Here is a 26,179-nt window from a genome sequence, read left to right on the forward strand (position 1 = left end):
AATCCGCGAAAAACATGACCTCGGCCAAGTTACGCTTAGTCGTGGGAAATACGCTCGCGGCCAAAAAGGGGAATGTTTCCACCAATAAAACTATGCACACGGCCACAAGAGAAAAAGGAAACCCTAGAGCTAGGTTTTCACGGGAGGAGAACTAATGGCAGTCACCCACTCGCGCATGCCTATTTTGCATAATAATTGGCCTTCTTACTATCGATGTGACGGCTAATATTACTACGATACTGCTAGAAGGGAAGAATCATTCATACAACAGTATTTCTACGGGTTTATGGAGAATATTTCTATGGCTAGGGTTTGCACCGACAAAAAAAAAGAGAAGTAGGGTTTACGCCTACTTCTCTTGTTTGCTGCTAACGCGGAGACGTGAAAACAAAGCCAATGTTACAAAAATAAAAGATGTGCGACACCTTTTATATACATATTACTTTTGGAGTTTTGGTAGAATAAGGTTTCCTTTTATAAGCACAACACTTTTGGAATTAGGATGGAGGAAGGTGTCTTGTTTAAACTATGCGCGGAAATGGCAACCGGTCCCGCGGAGGCAACGCTCCATGGCGCCACCAATCCGCGGCCAAGAAAACGCCATCATCTCCGCGCCTAGCCAGTACCATCTCCGCGCCCAAGCCTTCCTCTCCCAAGCCAATGGCCCCGCGCCAAGTCATCTCCGCGTCCAAGCCGCGCCCAAGCCTTCTGCTCCCAAGCCAAGCCGATGGCTCCGCGCTCAAGCCCTCCGCGCCAAGTCATCTCCGCGTCCAAGCCAAGATAGCAGCTCCTTGGCCATTCCGCGTCCAAGCCAAGCCAGCAGCTCCTCGGCCATTCCGCGTCCAAGCCAAGCTAGCACTACGCCAACGCTCCACGACCATTACAAGCTAGCCGCGCCATCTGCCATGCCAAGCTAGCACTACGCCAACGCTCCACGGCCATTACAAGATAGCCGCGCCATCCGCCATGCTAAGCTAGCCGCGCCATATGCCATGCCAAGCTAGCCGCGCCATCCGCTACTTCAAGCTAGCAGTGCCATCCGCAACCCAAGTCAACTCCAACCGCATCCTAGCCGATGCCCTAGCCAGCAGCGCCACGAGCCATTCCTTAACCAGTAGCCAAAGATGCCGCACTGGTGCCAACGACCCATGGCCAAGATGAATCTATGCAAAATCCGCCAGTACAAGGATCGCAAATTTCTCATGCCTTCCACTAAAGATTAATTGAATTTATTTGGCGATCTCTTCACGTCTTGCTCTCTCAATTTTACTCTTGTTTGTCACCATCTCATGCTTACCCCGCACCAATTCCACTGTTACGTGCTCAGCAGGGGACTTAATGTTGATGGTGGTTTTTAGCTTAGGGTTAAAATCGTAAAACCTTACATCTGATGTGACGTCACTCTGCAAGGAAGCGGTACCGCGAGTACTAACCTCTCCACCGACATATTTATTGAGCCGCTCAATATACTTTTATCCATAACACTCTGTAAATTTCGCACCTCGCCAGTACAAGACCCACTGATTACTTTCCTGTGCTATGTTCCCCAGCAGAACCCTTAAATCGGTATGGCATGACTGATTTATGTTCGCTCGCAGCAGAGTAGCATGAACCTCCAAGTACCAAAGTTAAAGCCATCGCACAAAATGATCAGACGGAAAGCACACTACATTCTGTAGATAAGGATTTTTGTATGGCAGCATACAAAATCCAGCCAATTATTGTGATAACTCATAAAGAACTCATAAACCCGAATAATTTGCAAAATTAGGGTTTCGCGCCCCGCGCAGTATACTAGACCCCGTTGGTCGAAACTATGCTTAGCAAAACTAGGCAACCAAATCCGCCACAGCGCACTAGAAGAGTGGTCGCTCCCTAGCTTGCCGGACCCCTACTTTCATTGACCAATTAGGTTGCTCCAAAACTGCCGCAGCCTCAAAAGAGGTCGCCATACTAAGTCGGCTTCCCAAAAGCGCCAACTTCCCAAAACGCGCCAACATGCCACACGCGCATATCGCACATGCCAGACGCGCATACCGGACGCGCATTCCAGACGCGCATGCCAAATCCGCATGTTGCACGTGCATGCCAGACACGCATGCCAAAAGCTCCACTGCCAATAAAAGATAACCATCATCGACGACTACCTTTCCTCCTGAGATGCAATCTCATCCATCCAAGTTCGCCACCAAACTAACACGGCTTGTGGCAACTTTTTAACGACCATGACGTCAAACCCTAAACTAGCACGTCGCTATGCCACGGATACTGGCATGCCACCATGCCACAGCTGCTAGCACGTCGCTATGTCACGGCTACTGGCATGCTACCATGCCACAACTACTAGCATGTCGATATGCCACGGCTACTGGCACGCCACCATGCCACATATACCAGCACGTCGCTATGCCAAAACTACTGACGTGCCACCGTGCCATAGCCACTAGCACGTCGCTATGACACAACTACTAGTACGTCGCTATGCCACGGCTACTGGCATGCCACCGTGCCACAACTACTAGCACGTCGCTATACCATGGCCACTGGCATGCCACCGTGCCACACATAGCAACCTGCTACACATTTTCCACGAAAACACTCGAGAGATCAAAACATGTCACAAATTGGGGGATACTCATTAGGGTATTGGTCTGGCGGTTTACAACATGCGCCGTACGATGCGCTCGTTACAAGAAAGTGTCATGAAGTAGGGCAATTAGTGGTTGTAAAAGTAACGGTGTAACCAATTCATTTCCTTCATCATGGAAGCATAACGCCTTACGGTTACACGTTACTCTTTTCTTCCACCACTCAAACGTTTTCACTTCCTACGATACCAGGGTACGCATGCCAAATGCGCATGCTGCACGCGCATGCCAGACACGCATGCCAAACGCGCCACTGCCAATTAAAGATAGCCATGATCGACGGCTACCTTTCCTCTTGAGATGCAATATCATCCATCCAAGTTCGCCACCAAACTAACATGGCTTGTGGAAACTTTTGAGCGACCATGACGCCAAACCCTAAACTAGCACGTCGCTTTGCCACGGCTACTGGAATGCCACGATGCCACAACTTCTAGCACGTCTCTATGTCACGGCTATTGGCATGCCACCATGCCACAGCTACTAGCGCGTCGCTATGCCATGACTACTGGCACGCCACCATGCCACATCTACTAGCACTTCTCTATGCCACAGTTACTGGCATGCCACCATGCCATAGACACTAGCACATCGTTATGCCACAGCTACGAGCACGTCACTATGCCACGGCTACTGGCATGCCACCGTGCCACAGCTACTAGCATGCCACCGTGCCACAGCTACTAGCACGTCGTTATGCCATGGCCACTGACATGCCACCATGCCACACATAGAAACCTGCTACACGTTTTCCACGAAAACACTCGAGACATCAAAACATGTCATAAACTGGGGGATACTCATCAGGGTATTGGTCTGGCGGTTTACAGCGTGCGACGTGCAATGCGCCCATTACAAGAAAGTTTCATGAAGTAGGGCAATTAGTGGTGGTACAAGTAACGGTGTAACCAATTCATTTCCTTCATCATGGAAGCATAACTCCTTAAGGTTACACATTACTTTTTTCTTCCACCACTCAAACGTTTTCCACTTCCTACGAGACCAGGGTACGTTTTGTCACGACTTGTATAAATAGGTCTCACCTATTTCCACCAAACGAAAATTTTTGGTCAGGAGAACAACACCACATCCAGAAATCACCTGGTAGCTTTCCATTCAGCTCACCAGTTCAATTTTCTGATACAAGTCACAAAACGCCCACACTTCCAGAATCAACTATTCTGGTCTCAACACTTTCTTCGCTTGCCTCCCTAAGAACAATCCTTCTCCTTCACAGATTGATCTCTCGAATCAAAAGTACTCCCGTGAAGTACATTGTTTTGGGTTTAGATTTGTTTCTCACCCACACACACACAAGATTACCAAAATCGGCGAAAATAGTTTTCACCCACAACAATAGGATACGCTCCTTCATTTATACTTTCATGCACATTTGGGTGCGTAATTGTCACCCGGAATATATAGGTGTGTAATTGTCACAAATATTACGGGTGTGTAAATTCGCCCACAGATTATCTAGGTGTGTAATTTTCACTAGTATTACGGTGTATAAATGTATGTAGATGGGGCTAAACGATTTGCTGGTTTCTACGGGATTGAGGAGTCGACCGTAAGAAGGTGACTCCTTGAACCCAGCGAAATATTCAACCTCACACGGATGCACTGCAAGAAGGGAGTGCTTTGAATTCGAGAGATCAATCTGTAGTACTCCGACCTAAACCAATACAATGGTCGTTCCAGAATAAATTCGGTCACAAGAGAGGATGGGTTGATTTGTAGGAGGGAAGCTGAGAAATGTGTGGAATCAATGGTAATCAAAGATTGTGGGTGTGTTGTGTATTCTGAATAAGATAAGTTCTGAATGATTGAAATTGCTCAGTTGAGAGTAATTGCTCAATTGATGAGGTGTTGATCTTGTTTTGTCTGTGAGACGTGAGATCGTTGTATATTCAATCATGATTTCAGAGAATTATTTATATTGCTGGAATTGTAGACACCATGATCCCATGAAGTGTGACAGTTGATAGAATCAAAGAGTGGGGAAATGGAAATCGTGTTTGAAACCAGTTGTTCATCGTGCGGAGACTTGGTCGACTTTCCATCCACTACTTTGTTAACTCCTTCAAATGATTGCACGACTTGCTTACATTCCAACGTGTGTATGAACACACGTGCCGTAGACCGCCAGACCAAAACCCTAGTTTATATCCCCCCAAGTGAAAGTCTGCATGGCAGACGTGTATTTAGTCAGTTGCTGACTTCATGGGACGATGAGTCCATGTATTTGCTGAGTTGAACATGATTCTGCAAAACGTTCTGAAACCCGTGAATTGAACGTTTCCGTTGAGACAAAGGTGTAATTCTCACGTTGAGGTGAGCAAGTATTTCTCATTCGATGAATTATTGAATATTTATAGTTGAACCAATATTCCTTGGTTTGAGAAAATATTGCTCATCTGAGCAAGTGTTGCTCGTCTGATGAATTATTGGCAGCGTGACCCAATTAAAAAATTAATTAGAATACTGTTAGTTGAACCGAGTATAATAAAATGGTGATCATGAGATCGTCGTAAAATTATTAGCGTCTGAATCTGGAATTATGATCCTTGGACTCAGAAACCCTAATTTGATCAATTGATGACCGAGTGATAGTTTGTTGAAAATTTAACCATGGAATGAAGGAGGACCGGCTACATGAGACCGTGGGTCGACCATGTAACTCCCATATGCTCGCTTGAGCAAATACCAAGACCCCTTGAAGAGTTGGTGAAAAGATGATTTCAATCATTTTTCATATAATGCTCGTCTGAGCCTTAGGTGATAAAACATAATTAATTATGGAGAGGTGAGAGACCCACCAAGGGGTCATGAAACCAACCCTGGATGGTCGTGGGATCGAATGACGATCACTTCATGAAATTCCAAAATTATTTGGAAGAGTCTTGGACCTAATACGTGCAATTGCGCAAATTAGGTCAAACCATGAAAATACGTGGGACCGGCTCATTGCGAACCAAAGAGCCAAACCTGGATCGGTCAAGGTAACATGCTCACATCGTCAACACGTCCGCTTCTCAGTCCTGAGAATTTTGATATTTTCTGGCGTGCGTTTGAGCAACCATTAGAGAAAATACAATAAAATCAGGGTTTTGCTGAAACTGAGGAAACTTCATGAGATGAAGGAAAATAATTATCAAAATGAAGGAATGATGAAGCGTCGGACCGCTGAAGCCAAGGCATGGCTGTCCGGCCAGTGACCACGGTCCCATGGTGCCTTTTTCTAATTTTATATTATTTTCATGATTTTATGAAAATATCATGAAATAAAAGAATTTGTTGAAATTAAGGAGTTTCCTTGAAGTGAAGGAGTTCCATGGGATCAAGGAAGCAAATAATATTAAAATAATGAAAATAAGGGCGTGTGGGACCGGCTAGGGCACGGCCGGCCGGTTTGGGCCCGGTCCCCCGAGTTTCCATAATTTTTATGTATTTTCCGTGTATTTTTCCATGATTTGAAGGAATTTTCCTAATTTGAGATAAATACCATGAAATCAAGGAGTTTCATGGGATGAAGGAAACCTTAAAATAATAATAAAAAAATAAAAGGGCGTGTAGGACCGGCTAGGCCATGGCTGGCCGGCTGGGACCCGGTCCCACAGGTTTCCCTAATTTTATATTATTTTTCATGTATTTATGAAAATACCATGATATGAAGGAGTTTTCATGAGATTAGGGAAATAATAATAAAATAATGAGGAACCATGAGGTGTGGGGCCGGCCGGGATCAAGGCATGGCCGATTGGCCAACAATCACGACCCCACAATATTTTCCCAATTTTATATTATTTCCTTCGTGCGAAGGAAGCACCATGAAACTGAGGAGTTTCCTCAAACGAAGGATGTTTGTTCAAATGAAAGGATTTTCATAAGATCAAGGAAAATAACCAAAAATATGATAAAATATAAAACTGGCATGGGATTGGCCACGGCACGGCCGGCCGGTAGGTGAGCCCAATCCCCTGGCGCCTTCGTCAATATTTTAATTATTTATTATTTTCCATCCTATTTTGCATAAGTTCATCGTTTCGTCGTATATGGAATACTCGTTCGTGCGGTGATTGTTAGTGCATCATCATTGAGTACACTTACACCAGTTGAGCTGGGGCTTACTCGGAGGTAGCTCAGACGCCCGTGCGTTGAATATTTATTACTAACTCATGGAATTCTGGTGGGAAGAACCATATATTGAAGTAACGAAATATTGCGAAAATATTTGAACATTTTCGGAAATTCAGTGGATGAATCCAAGAATTTAGGAATAATTAACTTATGGCTCTATACTAGCAGAGCAAGATGTCTAGGAGCATTAATTATTCTGACATGAGCTTGCTGGAGCTTCATATCCTTTATATAGTCAGGGAAACTTGTTGTTTGTATCCTGAAGACTTTATCGCTCTATACTAGCAGAGCAAGCTGTCTAGGAGCCGTCAATCTCGTGATTCTATATAGAAATAATTATTGAAGTGTTCAATATTCATAAGATATGTCGTTGTCCAGCCGAGAGACTACATATCTGCATGTACTCTGAAAGACAGTATTCTCAGTCAGAGGATTCGATGAGAGACCCGTGTCTCAATACTCACATCTGATTGTTGGATCAGGAGTTCGTATAATTATGGGTTTACGATTTTAGCCTTTGTCGAAAATCAACCATCTACATTAAGTCCCCTGCTTAGTGAGGAAAGCCGTGTTCTCATTCAGCATTGAATGGTGATTTTCCGGTCATAAACAATATAAGTAATTGCACTTAGTCGTAGGTTAAGATGTTACCAGATTTTGATAGTACGAGCAAACCATGACTTAAATGAAGATCCCAGTGGCATGATAGAGCATCGTTTAATGAGCATAAATTGGTGTTGAACCTCTGGTTTGGACGACGGGACCTTGGTCGTTTAGGATTCGTGGGCCGGGCCCAATAAGGAAATCCGTTTTAGCGCGAACGCTCGTTCGTACATTAGTTTAAGAAACAACAAAATAAACCTGAGTCTAATGATAAAATTTTTGTCTATGAGCTTTCACGAAGAACAAAATTTTATTTTTTTAAATATTTGAGATCTCACAAAGTGGAATAAACTCTCGTTTCGAAGGTGGATGCTCGTACGAGAGAATTTTTTGAACAGACGTGCGTCTCTGTTAGTAATAAAATTTTGTTTATGAGCTTTCATGAAATTTTTTATCTTCGAGCTTTCAGAAATCTTTAAATTATACTCTCGCTCAAAGACAGATGCTCGTGCGAGGAGCAAAATATATAGATATATTTTTCAAATTACGTGAGTTTCACGTTAAATATGTATATATTTTGTAAAATCAATGTTTTGATTTTGAACAACTGTGAAAATAGACAATTATACATGGTGAATAATGTCTGTATGTGAGTTTTCACAATTGTAGAATGGACGTCTGCCCAATTTTTGAAAAACCAGTGGATGTTAAAATTCACGTGGGTTGTTCATGGTTTGAATCAAGTCATGATTTTGAATAATGAATCTTGCTCGTCTTTGCAGGTTTGAAGGAACGAGCAAGTTTTTCGAAATTCCGACGTTATAATCACTACAACTAGTGAAATTGTAAATAGGTAAGAGTTGGATTGTTACCATTTTGTTCGTTTGTTATCGGTATCCATGACTCCATGTCTTTCGCCTCAGATAGTGGACTTCTGGTTACAACCACCCTTCTGGATCTTCCGGAACGCTCCAGAAATATGAAGTCAAAGATGAAGACTTCTGCAGATGTTCATGCAGGTGAATCAACCTTTCAGAGACGCTGGAAAGCTGGTACTTTGTATGTCTCTCGATCATCTGGGAGTCGTCCCTAGAAGCACCGCCGACTTCAGCAAATGACTATCGGCTGAAGATGAAGTCAGGATTTGCGTTGATGGTGTAGATCCTGATTCAAATGTGGACGAAGATGAACTTCATAATTCGTCATCAGAAAATCAGAAGTCGGTCTTTCAGTAAAAACGTTGTAGAATCTTCGTCGATCGGATTTCCGCGGTACTACCATGTTTTTTCATCCTCAGAAGATTTCCAAGCTTTAGCAAAGAATTTTTCGAGTTTTGAGCATGTTTAGGGGCCGAAATAGGCGAAACAGTAAACTTCCAGGAGATTTCCAGAAACTTTTCAGCTGGCATGTAGTCCAATGTTTCGACCACATCTCTTTGCTCGTTCATCCAATTACTATGAATTTTGGATATGTTATAGAGGACATCCATGCGAAGAGAATGGTATATGATCCATCCTAGATTCTTCACCAATTTCCCATCTCACCTTTTGCAAGATAGTGTAAAATCGTTTCAGACGAGCTTGTTGTAAAACGCCCTGTTGTGTCTTTAGACCATTCGCTCGTGTCTTGAACTTGATGAAGGATTTTAATGCCATTTATTAATTTGAAATCTGAACCCCTTGATTGATACGAGCATGGTGCTTGCAGTGCCATCTTGTTTCTGTCAGTCGTAGAAACATCACTTCTGAAACCCTGGTCACGGGACCCTAGCTGAGGTTGCTCTCGAGAGGGGATGATGTAATGACCATGGTTCATGTCCCGGTGGTAGCATTCCTTTTATGATGAATGATTAGCACATGAGAGTCTGGTGCCACGGGTCTTGGACTGTGAAACTGATCGTCATGATCAGTGGACCGTCAGTCCCCAGTATCTTGTTGAATCTCTCCTTTTCGTTTTCTCTTCTTCTGGCCAGACTTGGATAGAGGACCCAGGTAGAAAAATTGATGTAAACCTAGGTGGTCGAAGTTGGAGGTACCTTGATGAATACTTGGTGGAAAGACCTGGTGGACACCGATCGACTGTGGAAGTTATGAATCCCGTCTAAGAATTGCTTGCATGTACGCTCTGGAAGCTTAGGAACCTCATACGACGTCGGAATTCGACACTTGACCCCAAATTTTGAAGTTAAGAGGCTGAGTTATCACGTGAGAAAAGAATCACTCAATTTGGAGTTGTAGAGGTCAGCCAACGAAGGATGCACATTTGTAATTTGTAATCCCGTACAAATTTTTCAGATTTCGTAGACCTGCGGTAAAGGCCATGTCTTTCAGCTCGTATGTCCGATTGATGCGCCCTTTTTGTATGTTGTATCATAGACATAAACGAACATCTTTTGATGAGGAATCATTGTCCCATTCCTCACCCATTGGTACGTTTTTGTAAACCCATGGCCTGAAGCATGTTGTATCTCATTTGTAGAGGTGATGAGAACATCTTGCAGAAGACTTTGGCTTGTGCCTGTCCGTCGTGCAAGCTTTGGGAAGACTTTGATGCTAACATGTTTTCATGTCCACACGTCTTGATATGAGTCATTAGTGCTTGGAGAAGTATGATCCATCGAGTAACACTTCCAGACTTAGGTTGTAGAGAATGGACAGTTGATGGAGATTTGTCATGAGGATGTTGCTCTTGAGACCGTTGTTAATGCTGAGATCTCGATTGAATTTTCTCCAAAAATTCTTATTGATGCTAAGACCATGGACATAGTTCCTCCTAATATCCTTGTTGATGTCGATACCATGGTTGGAGTTGCTCCAGAGACCGAGAAGGCTAGAACCATGATTATCAACATAGTGTTGCTCCTCCATCCAGTGAGCCGCTAAGTGGCTTTGTCTGGGAATTTATGATGTTTTCGGCAAATAGCAGCAGCATACTTTATTCAATAAGATCAAGTCCCCAGTGTTGAAGGAGTTTGTGCCAACGTTGCATCTGCTCCAGAAGTATTATCACGGATAATGAAGACCTATCGATTGAACTTTGATCGTCGTGTTGAATCAGTGTGTCACCGTAGAGATATTGTGCTGAAGATAGAGGACTATTATCGAAGGTGTACTCTTTGATTGGGAGTACAGTTTGAAGGCTTCTGAAGAAGTAGCATTCAGAGATGAGAGGTTTTTGACTTTCAGTTGGCCTTGGAGAAGTAGGTGATTGACAGCTGTTGTAAGGATTTTCTTAGATGCTCGAGTGTTGAGGCTTCACACCCTTTAAGCGTCCGATGTCGTAGGTTGATCGTCTCGGCCTCGAGTATCCTCTGTTATTCAGCATTCCTTTCGTTGCGGTAGTGGGATTCAACACTTGTGCGGACATCAAGCTTTCTGATTTTGTGGTACGCAAGGACACTTGTACAAGGCTATGGAGAAACGCCCAAATTTTTTTTCCGTGCTTGAACACCATCTCAGTAATGTATGTCTCAGTGAGATGCTCGATTCGGAGAAATGTCAGATTCAACCACTTGGTAAAATATTGCTGAAGTGAGATTACCTACTTATAGCGTCTTGCAATAGCAGAGATGCTAGCATAATTGAGTCCCCATGCTAGAATATCATGCGAGGAAATAAATGACATAGACATGGAGGAATGAAACTTGCCTGAGTGCAGGACCTTTGGATGAATGTCTATGCATCTTTTGCAGGTTCTTGTTTCAACCTCGTCAAAGTTCTAAATTCCTCCAAGTGCTCTGATGATGGAACGTCCGCCAAATATTCTGGGTCAGAACTTTCTTCTTTGGAGAGATGTGTAACCAAAGGTGTTTTTTAAGTACTCATCTTTTCAGCATGGATCCACGCTCGTCTGAAGGACATGTCATATCCTGGATTTTCCTGATTATGTAAAACTTGGCTTCCGTCCAGGTCGAACTTATGTTCACTTTGAGAGTGATGTAGCCATAAGTATTTCCGAGCGTTCCTTCAAGGTCTCTGATTGAGATGGGAGCATGAGTATCTCCTTGTCGAGTGATGCCTGTGGATCCGATGGTTTTCAGTGGAATGTTGTTGATGGTGGTGCCAGCATCAATCAACGTTCTTCCAAATTCGTTTCTTCTGAGATTGACTGTGGTAAGCAGTCCCCAGTCGTACATATCTTGGTATGTGGCTGGAGGCTCAAGAAGTATTCCGGAATGTACTTCTTGACACGATGTAGTTCATTGCTGTGAACATGTCTCTCCTTTGTGCCTTCGACAGATAGAGCAATCCACGTTCGACCAAGGATTGGACTGCCTCTTTGATAGTTTGTTCAGAGATTGTAAAGATTCTGATTGGGAGAGGATTCTGATTGCAGTTGCTTGTAGGATGATTGATGAATCTATGAAGGTGACAGTACCTGGGATTCTCCATTTTGCTTCAGTTGGCTCTCTCTTTGATGAACAGCAATTTGATTGTATCATCTTGAACCTAGACTTTCAGTAACTTGATCACTTCTTCATTGTAAAGAGGGAGGTCTGAGTATGTCTGATCATTTCCCGTTTGTTGATGCTAGGTCGAGGTTTGTGCATCTTGCTTATCCTTTCTTTGTGCTTTTTAAGGAGCTGAGGTATTCTTGCGCGGCGGTTCGAATTTTCGTTTGCTCCCTTCTGCAACAACGTTTGTGGAAGGCTGGAGGTTGTACTTCTTGTTGATCAGACGTCTGCTACCTCGAGTGTCTCGCGGTTCTTCAGCCATTGTAGCCTTTGTTCTTTCCAGTAAAGCGGGTGCAGTAGTTGCCGATCTCTTCGCCGCTTCATGAAGCTCTGAAAAGGTGTGGAAATGAAGATTTTCCAATAAAGCTCTGTAGACTGGGATCATGTCGTTGATACACAAGTATACTAGTTGTTGCTCCGTGACATTTGGGTCATGGCAAGGCTTGGACTCTGAATCTTTTCACGTAGTCATTGGGATTTTCACTGACCCTCTGAAACATTCTTCCAAGATAAGAGAGAGTGACTTGCTCTGGCACGAAGAAGTACTTCATGTATAAGGCATTAATCATTTCTCCTCAATTGTTGATAGTCCATGGTGCGATGTTGTTGTACCAGGTGTATGCCCTTCGCTTCAAAGATTTTGAAAACTCCTTGAGGCGAACAACATGGTTATGTTCATGTTCTCCCAAGGATTCCAGGAAAAGAGAGACATGTTCTCGAGCATTACCAGTTCCATCATACTGAGTGAAAGTCGGAGAAGTATAACCTTTCGGAAGAGGGATCCTTTGTGTAGCAGCAGGATATGAAGGCTGGTGACGATGGACATGTGATGTCTTATCCTTTCCACGGTTCTCCAAAAGGCGCTCCAAATCTTCTCGAGTAATGAAATTTGATGGTTCCTTTGCTGATGGATCGTGTGCGGCTTTGCGGACTTCGTCTTCATCCACCGTATGAATTGGAACCTCCTCAGGATCAACATCTGAGGATTTCTCCTTTTCCTTTCCCTTTCCTTGAGTTTTCTCTGACATTTTGTCAGTGAGAGTCTTCAGATAATCAAACAACTCCTTCTGTGTTGTAGCCATATCAGTTTGATTTTTTGCAAGAGTTTCTTGCACTTTGATGAGATCAGCCATGGTAGGTGGTGGGTTTTCTATGACTTCCTCAGGGTGTCGACCGAACATAGGATGACCTTCCGTGTTAGCGTGAGGAGGAGTAACATCACCACCGCCAGTGTTAGAGGCCGGAATTGTTTACGGGATATCCTCATTGTTGTTGTTGCTAGTGCTAGCGTCTTATGTGTTAGGTTCTGCAATCGTATGTGACCTAAGATCAATCATCTTGTGAAAGCTTGAGATTGCAACCGAGAGATTAATCTCCCACTGCGGTCACCAATCTGTAGATGGGGAAAAACGATTTGATGGTTTTTACGGGATTGAGGAGACGACCGTACGGAGGAGATTCCTTGAAACGAGCGAAATGTTCAACCTCACACAGATGCACTGCAAGAAGGGAGTTCTTTGAATTCGAGAGACCAATCTGTAGTACTCCGGCCTAAACCAAGACAATGGCCGTTCCAGAGTAAATTCGGTCACAAGAGAGGATGGGTTGATCTGTAGGAGGGAAGCTGAGAAATGTGTGGAATCAATGGTAATCAAAGATTGTGGGTGTGTTGTGTATTCTGAATAAGATAAGTTCTGAATGATTGAAGTTGCCCAGTTGAGAGTAATTGCTCAATTGATGAGGTGTTGATCTCGCGTTGTCTGTGAGACGTGAGATCGTTGTATATTCAATCATGATTTCAAAGACTTATTTATATTGCTGGAATTGTAGACACCATGATCCCATGAAGTGTGACAGTTGATGGAATCAAAGAGTGGGGAAATGGTAATCGTGTTTGAAACCAGTTTCTCATCGTGCGGAGACTTGGTCGACTTTCCATTCACTACTTTGTTAACTCCTTCAACTGATTGCACGACTTGCTCATATTCCATCGTGTGTATGAACACACGTGCCGTAGACCGCCAGACCAAAACCCTAGTTGATATCCCCCCAAGTGACATGATTGATGTCTCGTGAGCGTGGAGTCTGCAGGGCAGACGTGTATTTAGTCAGTTGCTGACTTCATGGGACGATGAGTCCATGTATTTGCTGAGTTGAACATGATTCTGCAAAATGTTCTGAAATTCATGAATTGAACGTGTCTGTTGAGACAGATGTGTAATTCTCACGTTGAGGTGAGAAAGTATTGCTCATTCGATGAATTGTTGAATATTGATAGTTGAACCAATATTCCTTGGTTTGAGCAAATATTGCTCATCTGAGCAAGTGTTGCTCGTCTGATGAATTATTGGCAGCGTGACCGAAATAAAACATTAATTAGAATACTGATAGTTGAACTGAGTATAATAAACTGGTGATCATGAGATCGTCGTAAAATTATTACATTCGAATCTGGAATTATGATCCTTGGACTCAGAAACCCTAATTTGATCAATTGATGACCGAGTGATAGTTTATTGAAAATTTAACCATGGAATGAAGGAGGACCGGCTACATGAGACCGTGGGTCGACCATGTAGTGTCCATATGCTCACATGAGCAAATACCAAGACTCCTTGAAGAGTTGGTGAAAAGATGATCAAATACTGGTTCAATAATTTTTCATATAATGCTCGTCTGAGCCTTAGATGATAAAACCTAATTAATTATGGAGAGGTGAGAGACCGACCAAGGGGTCATGAAACCAACCCTGCATGGTCGTGGGATCGAACGACGATCACTTCATGAAATTCCAAAATTATTTGGAAGAGTCTTGGACCTAATACGTGCAATTGCACAAATTAGGTCAAACCATGAAAATACGTGGGACCGACTCATTGCAAACCAAAGATCCAACCCTGGGTCGGTCAAGGTAACATGCTCACGTCGTCAACACGTCCACGTCTCAGTCCTGAGAATTTTGATATTTTCTGGCGTGCGTTTGAGCAACCATTTGAGAAAATACAATAAAATCCGGGTTTTGCTGAAACTGAGGAAACTTCATGAGATGAAGGAAAATAATTATAAAATGAAGGAATGATGAAGCGAGGGACCGCTGAATCCAAGGCATGGCCGGCCGGCCAGTGACCAAGGTCCCATGGTGCCTTTTCCTAATTTTATATTATTTTTCATGATTTTATGAAAATATCATGAGATAAAAGAATTTGTTAAAATTAAGGAGTTTCCTTGAAGTGAAGGAGTTCCATGGAATCAAGGAATAAAATAATATTAAAATAATAAAAATAAGGGCGTGTGGGACCGCTTAGTGCATGGCCGTCCGGCTTGGGCCCAGTCCCACGAGTTTCCCTAATTTTTATGTATTTTCCGTGTATTTTTCCATGATTTGAAGGAATTTTCCTAATTTGAGAGAAATACCATGAAATCAAGGAGTTTCATGGGATGAAGGAAACCTTAAAATCATAACAATAAAATAAAGGGACGTATGGGACCGGCTAGGGCATGGCCGGCCGGTTGGGGTCCGGTCGCACGGGTTTCCCTAATTTTATATTATTTTTCATATATTTATGAAAATACCATGAGATGAAGGAGTTTTCATGAGATTAGGGAAATAATAATAAAATAATGAGGAACCATGAGGTGTGGGGCCGGCGGGATCAACGCATGGCCGGTTGGCCAACAATCACGAACCCACAATATTTTCCCAATTTTATATTATTTCCTTCGTGCGAAAGAAGCACCATGAAATTGAGGAGTTTCCTAAAACGAAGGATGTTTGTTCAAATGAAAGGATTTTCATAAGATCAAGGAAAATAACAAAAAATATGATAAAATATAAAACTGGCGTGGGATTGGCCACGGCACGGCCGGCCAGTCGGTGAGCCCAATCCCCTGGCGCCTTGGTCAATATTTTAATTATGCATTGTTTTCCTTCCTATTTTGCATAGGTTCATCGTTTCGTCGTATATGGAATACTCGTTCGTGCGGTGATTGTTAGTGCATCATCGTTGAGTACGCTTACACCATTGTTAGTTCATTATATTTTGTTATATAATTGAAATATCACAGGTTGTGCGTTAAGATCAATCAATTAGAATATCCAACCTTTGGTTGTTGATTTAAATTGATTGACACTTGGATATTGGTCTTTGGTACCATCCAAGTTTATCTCTCTAGTAATTGATAAAGACTCGCAGATTTCCATTTGCTTGAGTAAAGATCAAATCGAGAGATTGAGATATTAACTCTTTGATATACTTTTATCTAGATTGAGTCTGACTGTCTAGTTGATTCTCTATAAAGTATATTGGAGTTAGTCCATACAGATTGCTAATCGAAATATTGGGTGAGGTTGTTAGACCCCCGCTTTTTCAATTAGTATCAGAGCAGGCAAACACGTTCAAGACCTCAAAAGTCTATGTTTGTAGCGATCTGACTCTATGGACAGAGGTACTATTTCTGATAAACGCGTCACCAGAAATAAAGATTTTGTTTCTAATAGGTCTATCAAAGAGAAAGATCCGTCAGTCTCGGTTATAGACGAACCTAGTGTTCAAATGAAACAGACCAGTACTGACACGTGTTATCTTGATGAATCTGACTCTGTTGCTCAAGAGGAAACATCTAAAGAGAGTAAACTAATTCTAAATCTTGTTAGAATTCAAGCTGATAGATTTGAACAGTTAAAAAAATATGTCAATGTCCTTCTTGGTGTAGTAAAAGACTGTGGCTCCCGTGAAAAGGCTTCTTATAAGGAAAAAGTTGAAGTTCGATCAACTCGTATCTTACTTGAGGCAAAACTTAAAAAGGATGCCTTAGAAATTGAACATCTCTTGGGTAAACTCTCCATTCAAGAATGTTCAAAAAGGTCCTCTATACCATCTACTCCTACACAAACTGAAAGAGCTCCAGTTTCAGAAGTAACTTCAGATTCTCTTCACACTCAAACTGATGCACAAGGGATTCACACATCAATTGGAAGAGAGAAATCTCCAAACGATAATGTTAGGTCTGCATTCTCTAATCACTTCTGTGATCAGAAAGTGTGTCTCTTTTGTGAATTAAAAGGGCATTGAGTGCAAACGAGGAAACCCAAGTTGAAAAACAAATTGTTAATTCAACTTCAACACACCTTAGATTTGATTCTTAAAGGTGTAACTGACATTCGGATGTCTAAACCAATTGGTTTTTGTACACGTCCTGTGTTTCCTACCAGGAAAGTCAGTTCAATGAGTTCCTCAAATGCACCAAAACAGAATAGACATGTTGACAAATATCGTTCAAGAAGAACTCATGTTCTCTCTCCTGTCAGAAATGGAGATAATGATAACCCTGATGTGAAACTTGCATCAAGTGAAGAATGCAGATATGAGAAGATGGGTGACAACCTTAAATTGATTATTGAAGGATATAAGGAAATCATTAACAGGCTAACTGCTCCATCTAGACAACACTCATCAGGTAAGAATCCTCACTATGTGTCGTATTATGATGATAGTAAGTTTTATGATAATTTTTCACATCATGACAGCCTTCCTCCAAAGTATGTAAGGAAGAGATTTAACCAAAAAAAAATATTCATTTGATGAGCTAAAAGCTCATAGTTGTGCCACTTAATCACAAGGTTGAAATCTCTCACACAAAAAATCCTGGTTGAGAGATATGCTCAGGTATACTTGTTGGCAATGGTATTTTCGGTTTCTCAAGATATTTTCTTATCGTCTTTAGCATGAGTATCTTTGCGAAAATGCTTGCACAAGTATTTGTTTTTATTGTGATCAGTTTTGTTTTTGTTTTGGTTAAACTTGGTGTTACTCTTGTACTCTAAAATTGCTTCTCTTATGAGACATTTCTTTTGGAGTCTTTTTGATTCCGTCATGTGCAAAGAGTTTTCTGCAAAGTCGTGTGCAAACGAATCTTGTCCTTCGTTTGGGTCAAGATTGATCTCGTACGGGCTACCCATGTGTCTGGCACGAATCAATTAAGGAAGCCATAAAAAACTTCTTCCCTAAGAAACCTTTAAGTACTCGACCTATTGAGTTATGTACACTAGTACATTTTTGGCCTTTAGACACGCCAATTTCAAATTTTCTAGACACGTTTTTTTTCTTTTGGCATGTCTATAGGGTAGAAGTCTACCCTATAGACACGCCATGTTTTATGGGCGTGTTAAATTTGGTACTTTCAGCCACGCCATGGCCATTAGCGTGTCAAAAAATCACCGCTTAGTCACGTTAACTTTTAAATTTTTGATGGGTGTGTTTATAGACCAGTCTATGGCCACATTAAGTAGTTGTGGCGTATCCAAAAGGTTAGTCACGCCATTTAAGGCGTGGTTTTAAAGTTGGTTTATTATACATGCTAGTATATGCGTGTCCATAAAGTATGATTTATAGACACGCCAGTATATGCGTGTCCATAGTGTACGATTTATAGACATGCTAGTATGCGTGTCCATAGTGGGCGATTTATAGACACGCCAAATTCAAAGTGTGGCCAAAAAGTTCCTTTTTTGGACACGCTAGTATATGTGTGTCCATAGTGTGCGTTTTATAGACACGCCGGATTTATTGCGTGGCTAAAAAGTTCGTTTTGAAAAAAATAATAAAAAGCTTTTGCCCATATTCGAACGCATGGTCTCGAAGGAGGTAAGGTAGGTAACAAGACGAATCAATCCACCAAGCTGCCCATCTTTAGTTGTTTAAAATTAGTGTTTTGAAAAACTAAACTGGTTCTGCTACTCCATATGAACCAAAAGATAGCTATACGCAAGCATGATGATGAAGTTGGTAAACCATTATAAGGGGTTTTTCTTTTCTGGATTTGTGTCGATAATGTTGACACAACCCTCCAAAGGTAATTAAAACATTGATCTGAGGTAAATGGTAAATATATTAAGGGTTTTGAGTAGGTAATTTTATGGCTTTGGGCTTGGGTGGTAATCTTTTTTTTTACAAGGTGTTCTGCCAAGTTAACCTTAATGGATATATAGAAATAACCCATCTGATCGATCGACGTGCCCCAAGTGTTCTCTGAATCTGCATAAAACAAAACGGTTTCATTAGACCCAAAAAAAACTCATCAAATATAGGTGACCTAATAATGCACCTCTTAATGGTAGTTCCAATTGGAGTTAAAGCTAATGAATTAAGCGACTAGAATTAGTATTTGGAAATAGGGTTTAGCAGAGTAATGACGGCTCTGAAGAGGGTGTGCATGGCATTGAAAAGGCATGAATAGCCAAGCGACATGACACTTGACTTGCTCACATTTGCATAAAAAAGAAAAGAAAATTATCCTAAAGAGGTTATCAGAACTTCCTGTATATAAACTCTTTCAACAATTCTCTACAACTCAAATGCAGGGCCATATCAGATGATACACATCATGTATCCATCTGCTTAATACTGTCATGAAAAAACTCTTGCTCTTCCTCCTCCTGCTCTGCAACTCATTCATCCCTTTTACCCCAAACCTATATTTCCATTTCCACCTCCTTTACTACTCTTTCACCCCTTTAATCCCAAACACTAGTACTAATGTTTGGACTTGGTTTTGTTGTTGTCTTCTTGTTTGCTGCTGAATCCATCAATATATATTTTAGTGCTTGTGCAATGTTTTAATGAATTCAACAACAAACAAGAAGACAATATCAAAAACTAGTTCAAGATGTTCTGCCAAGTTAACCTGAATGGCTATAGAAATAACTCATCTGATAGACGTGCCTTCTATGAATGCATAAAACCAAACGGTTGACCTAATAGAAAATAATTGGGACTTTATCAAGCTCTGAGATTGAAAGGTTGATTCCTTTTCTGAATCAGGAGAAGATAAGGAAGAAAGAGCAAGAGGAGCGAGAAGAATTTGAAGATTTAGGGTTGAAAATGATGAGGAATTTCAGTTGTGGATGAGAAAGTTAGATGCCATATATGCACGTCGACTCAGGGAGAATCTTCAATGACGAGGAGAGTGGAAGTGTTCATGGGGGAAAACTCGCAGTGCGACAGAAAGTGATTGTGAAGATGGAGAAAAGAACTGTGAAGGAGGAGAAGATGAGGAGAACAGTGATGATTCAATGAAGAGAGATGAGAGAGCAAAAGAAACATAAAAAAAGAAGAGGAAAGGGCAAGAGTTTGAAGATGTGATGTATAAGTGCTATCTCGCCAAAAAGAAGAACAACCTTCATAAGTTTGCTCGAACCATGTCAGAACCCCTGAACGTGGATTCTGACGGAGACGAGATTCCTGGGTTAGACCTCGATGGAGAGCCTGTGTTTTCCGTTGAGATGGTGGTTTGCAGTGAAGCAGAAGATGAGGAAGTAGAAACCCAAGATGATGATCTCCAGGTTCCCTACACATCTTCAGACGATGATGATGGTACTGGTGCCTACTATGAAGAGGATGAGTTAAACTACAGCAGCAACAGTGGTGGCGATTCTTGGTGATTGCCTTATAGGTACTATCAAATCCCTTAGAACTAGAGTAATGTGATATTTTGATTACTATTTCTCTTGTGCATGTTCGTGAAAACTTGTGGGGATATTGATGATACTTTATGTTGCTGAAAGAAGTGTATGGAGAATGTGGTTTCAATTTCAAACATTTGGTGGTAGTTTCTTTTTTTTTGTTTTTTGTTTGATAGATGGTGTTGATGAAGATGTTAGGTGATTTTGGGGTTCAGTTTGCAGCAGGTGCATTATTTGGATAGCATCTGGGAGAGTTGCAGTGGTTCTGATTAACCTTTTATGTCAGGTAGATTAGTAATGTTGCATCTTTGAATTTTGATTGTAAAAAGAAAGTTGTAATTAAACTAGTTGTGTTCTTCCAGTTGTTTGAATTTTCAGTGGTATAAACTTGTGATGGATGTAGGTTTGAAGGGTTTGAATAAATTTGTCAGTTTTTCTTGCTCTTTTGATTTCAGTAGTAATGGATTGAATACAATAGATGTACAAACAAGCAATGTTCTTGGTGAATGATTCTAAAATTCCAATTATTAAAAAGAAATCATAGAAATAGAGATTAAGAAAACAGATAATGGCAGAGAATGCTAGTAAATTTTGAAATTTTCTCAGTGAATGCTTGAATTAGTGAATTAACAGGGTATATAAAATGTTGTTTAAGATGACAGAAACTAGGGTATTAAGATTAATTCAAAGCCTATTTTAGGCCCAAATCCAATAAAAAAATCTATGTGCACGCCTATTACTATTACTACTAATCCTAGCATGACAGAATATTAATTCAACAATCAGTATAGCCAAATCCAAACTCAGAAAATACATTCATCCAACATTGCTAAAACCGCCATCGGCATACAAAACCCCACCATGATTTAAGAATCAATTTTTTTCAACAATCCATACATTAATTCTCTAGTTAACAGGAAAATCCAAACTGCTAACTTAAATTTAAACCAAATTCAGTACCATGATGATCATCATTACCAAAATAGTATAACCCAAAACCAAAAACAAAGGCTAAGAGTATATTTACACTAACCAATTCCTTGAACAAAAACCAAAAAATGTTCCAACCTAATCATTCATATATTAATAGGTTTGATCATTGATGGATTTTATTAAAGTATCGCAATCTGATTCAAAAATAACATGATTAAAGTTCTTAGAGTGTGCCAGAGTAACAGCTGCCAGCATAGCCTTACATTCCAACTCCTCAGCTTCAACTCCTATCTGCATTCCTCCATTGAAGCATTGTCCTTGCACCCGAATGCAGCTACCTGTACAATTCCTCACTATTAGCCTTATTCCACCTTGTAATGAATCTGACTTAAAAGAAGCATCAAAATTTATTCTTAAATAAACACTATCAGGAGGTTTCCATCTTAGCACCTGCACAACCCCATTAGTATAAGAAACAAGATAAGTTCAAGGAGACACAAGTTTATTAATGTCATCTATTGACATTGTCCTATTTGGAGTTATGTTCTGAAAAATCTTTGAACATAAAATAGTACAAACTAATGTTTCAAAAAAAAAAAAAAAAAATCCAAACTGAAACCATTAGCAATTTATTAATCTCATATCTAGTAATTCCTGCACCAATGGTAATATTATTTTCTGCAGAAAACCAAGAGAGAATCCAGCTCCCCTTAGTAGTTCATGTTGTACCATAATATTACTAACACTGATATTTAAATCCAACCAAATAGATCTAGCATAGCCACATTCAAGGAGTAGGTGAATACTGGATTCCACAGGATGATTACACAAACTGCAATGCAATTCAATGTCATTTCCATATCTAGATAGTTTATCTTCCACAAAGCTTTTCATACCTGTGGAGAAACAGAATTAGTACCTGCAAAAGTATTAGATGGACTAGACAACACATTACAGACATTCTTAACAGAGAATTGGCCTTTCCTATCTGGAAGCCAAATAAGAGTATGAAGTCTGATTCACCCACCATTGAGTTCTGGTGGTACTCCGAAAATATGAATACTATGAAGTAAACGATTTCATCAAATGTGAATGCTTCCCCTTTTCCTCTAAGTAGCGCGCTTTCACGGCTTCGTGCTACAAAAACAACACACAAACTTATTTGGTTACATATAAATTGAAAAAAGTATTGTACCGAATAAACCATAAAGATACGTACAAGTTGTAGAGGGGACAAGCTAAGGTGGCTTGCGTGAGAGATCTTGTGTTTGATTATAAAAAAAACCAGCTACCACATCTAGGATGATGTTGTTCCTATCCTTGATTTATTGAACACTTATTCTTTTCGGGTTCCCATAATCTTGGATAAATTTGTTATGTATCTTCGCCCAAAAGGTCTCGGTCGAGGAGCGTTCTAGAACTCGACTTTCGGCTGCCCATGCTTTGGTGATTGCCAAATCTTCCGCGGAGTCAAACGATGCCATTTGTTGTATATGGAGGTGGGGAATGAGTAGGTTCTCTAATAGGCTACAACTGGAGTGCACGTGCGTTGCTGGTCGAACACCGAGTTTCAAATATGCCTTCTTCCCTGTTAAACCAATTGCTTAGCATGATAGAACACCGTTGCGAAGTGAAGAAAAACAAAATCGAGAGAATAGAACAACAGATTATCCTTTCTGGCTCTATAACAACGCCGGCTTAATCTACAATGCAACTTTTACTCCTTACAACAACAAAAGCTAATTCCTAAATCCATAAAAAAAACACTACTAACAAAAATTAACTCAACCTAAACCAAATTCCACAATTTCCGCCACAAAATTCACACAAAACATAGATTGTTTCAACCAATTAATACTGTCTAAAAAAAATCAATAAGGAAATCATAAGGAAATGTGATCATCCATGTGAACCCAAACCCAAAACTACAATCTTATTATTAGAATTTATCAGAGAATGCTCTAGAAAAATGAAAGACCTGAACAAAACAAAAGAAACCCTAACAATATCGATGTGCTTCCACAATTTCCATCATAAATAAGATATAGAATCCCAGCCAAGATCATAAAAAACTCCTAAAACTGATAGAACCCTAGGTTTACAGAATATAGTAGAAAACGATTTTAGTTTTAGGAAACGTATATACCTGAAACCCTAGCGATAGTAATTTCAAATTAAGAAAAACCCATCCCACATTCATGAAATTAAACAAGTAAGTTCGAATTTAATATGATAAGAGAAGGATAGAATTTTTTTTTCTATTTCCTTACCTAGGGTTTCTCTATCTCGCCTCTTCCAGTCTTTCTGCCGCACAAGTAAGAGAAGGAAATAACTATTTTTTTTCTTTTTTCTCTAGTTATTACTTTAATTAACCAAAATGTCATTTTACCTAGGTTTATCACGTCATTATGACATAGTGGGCTAGAATAGATGTCATTTAGACTAGGGAACGTGTTCGATTAAATATTTATCTTTGGAATAGGAGTGACCCTCCAAGAATTTATAGTTTATTCCTGATAGAGTAGTTTATTAGGGGATTAACAGGGAAACCAAAGAGTCAGAGAGAAAGCAAATAATTTCAGAGAGAAATTTGTAGAGGGAGACTATTATTTACTGAATGTTTCTAAATCAAATCTTTCTTAATCAAATCAATCAAAATGGCTGGTGATGATGATCAACACAGACGAAAGGGTAAATCCCCCGTGACTGAAGAGCAACTATTGAAAGAGTTGGAAGAGAAAGAAAGACGAGAAAGGTTATCAGCCACTATGCAGATGATTGGGCAGATGACCAAGGATGATCTGGAGAAGGTACAAAAGAGAGTAAGTGACTTGTTATATGATATTGAACTCCAACCTATCTGGGAAGATATGCATGCTGCAATGAATGAAAACAAAGCAGAAGAGAAACCAGTTGAAAAACCGGTACCAATTTTGCAAAAGAAGCGTCATCTTGATATTTTCATAGATGAAAAAGAGAAGGAAAAATTCTGGGAAGTGAAGAGTAAAAAGATGAGGTTGGCTGAAATGGCAGTAATGAAGAAAGAATATGGGCCGCATGACAGTGATGCAACTGCTTCCGAAGATGAAGAGCATGATGTTTTCGTTGATCATCGAAGTGATATACATACTTTTTCTGTCCTAAAAGAGATAATTAAGGAATTTTGCGAAGATGAGAGATTTGGGATTAATGATGCATTGTTGGCCCAAGAGACCGATTCTGAAGCGGACGATGCAAATGAAAACGAGGAGGAAGAAGGGTTTGATGAGGAGGAAGTGGGTTCTGATGAGGAAGAAGATGGGTCTGATGAGGAGAAAGAGGAATATGATGATTCTGATTCCGAGTGATGGGTATGACAATGAGTAAGCCTTATCGACATCTGAATTCTTCTGTAGAGAGATGGTGGATTTTTGGGTAAGTGCTCGAATGGAAATGATGACATAATGTTAAAAAATGGTTAAGAAATAGATATTATCATCAAAGTATAGAGAACAATTCAAATGGAGATGGGTCTAATGCAAATGGTAAGTCACTGAATCATGTGTTTCTTTTTTGGTTCTGGCAATGGAGACTGAAAATACATGGTAATGTTATGTTTATTTTGCTTTTTTCGTTTTCTTTTTGGTATTTAGATTTTTTGTGGGTAAGATGGTGAAATACTTGTAAATGGGTATGTTTTAGTTTATGAACATGTAAGTGTATATGAAATGATAGTGTTGCTGCTAAATGTTGCTCAACACTGAACAATTGTAACTTTTTTAAATGCAATATGATGAAGTCAGCTTATTTATATTGTCCAACGATTGTGCGTTAATAATGTTGGAGATGCAGGATGTATTCTAGAAACTAAAACTACAATCAAAGAACTGGATCATGTACAAGAATAAAATGTATTGAAAACAAATGCATACTGAAAACAAGTCACTTTAATGTTTCTCTATCCAGTCTAATTCACTTAATGGAGAGGCATATACACACCTAGTCTTAATGTACAATCTGGCAAAGGGACAAATTACGAACATCCGTATATGTTTGATCTTTATATCTTCTGTCAAATACATGTAACAAAAATTGGCTTGCGTTGGTTGCGTCGTATTCGACTTGCACATAATTGACATGAACACTACTTGGTGGAGCCTTATGCACACGTAGTTTATTTCTACAATATGAAAGTGAATACAAATCACAAAGACTCCTGAGATGCTGCTTCTCAAAACAGAATACAAGCTTTCTTCACCAATGTTGACATCCTACAACCAAATAGTATGTCTGAGTTTAAGATCATATGTCAACTGACATATAAAACTACTTGGTGGAGGAATAAATCATGCAATTGAGATGTTCATAATCACCAAAACATTCTAAAAACAAGATACAATTCACAGCAACATAATAAACCTAAAATCTGAAAGATAGAGATGTTCATAATCTCCATCAGAAATTGTACCATTCAAAATCAGTAGTGTGTAACCTCCAATTTGTAAAATCATTAAACCCCCAAATGATTGAATGAGAAATACCTTAGATGAAGATGACCAAGATTTGCATTTCCAAAATTATGAATCACTACCAATACTTCTATGAGAGATCGATTAAACTTAAATCTAGGCCTGAATCGATCTTTCACAGAAGAATCAATTGATTCCTTGTTGTTGATGAAGTTTTCTGCAGATGAATCTCCAAGAAACCCCCAAATGAATCTTAGATGAAGATAACCCAGATTTGCATTTCCAAGATTATGAGTCAGTGTCAATACTTCTATGAGAGATCGATTGAACTTAAATCAATCCTTAAATCGATATTTCATAGAAGAATTGATCGATTCTTTCGTTATTGTCGATGATGTTTTGTGCGGCTCAAATGAATGGAATTAGATGAAATGATAATGAGTTATGTCTCAGGCGCTGTTGACATAGTGTTGGTAGATTTTTGTGGCTCATT

The 26,179-nt window shown here is 40.3% G+C and overlaps 1 protein-coding gene across 1 annotated transcript; it reads left to right on the plus strand.

Annotated features, from left to right (window-relative positions):
• Positions 1-24,024: 24,024 nt before the first annotated feature.
• Positions 24,025-24,585, plus strand: LOC113295549 (glutamic acid-rich protein-like). Its single transcript, XM_026543880.1, has one exon. It carries the CDS (start codon positions 24,025-24,027, stop codon positions 24,583-24,585), a length of 561 nt encoding a protein of 186 aa, XP_026399665.1.
• Positions 24,586-26,179: the final 1,594 nt, after the last annotated feature.

This window comes from Papaver somniferum, chromosome 7, assembly GCF_003573695.1.
Source record: "Papaver somniferum cultivar HN1 chromosome 7, ASM357369v1, whole genome shotgun sequence".
Classification (NCBI taxonomy): Eukaryota; Viridiplantae; Streptophyta; class Magnoliopsida; order Ranunculales; family Papaveraceae; genus Papaver; species Papaver somniferum.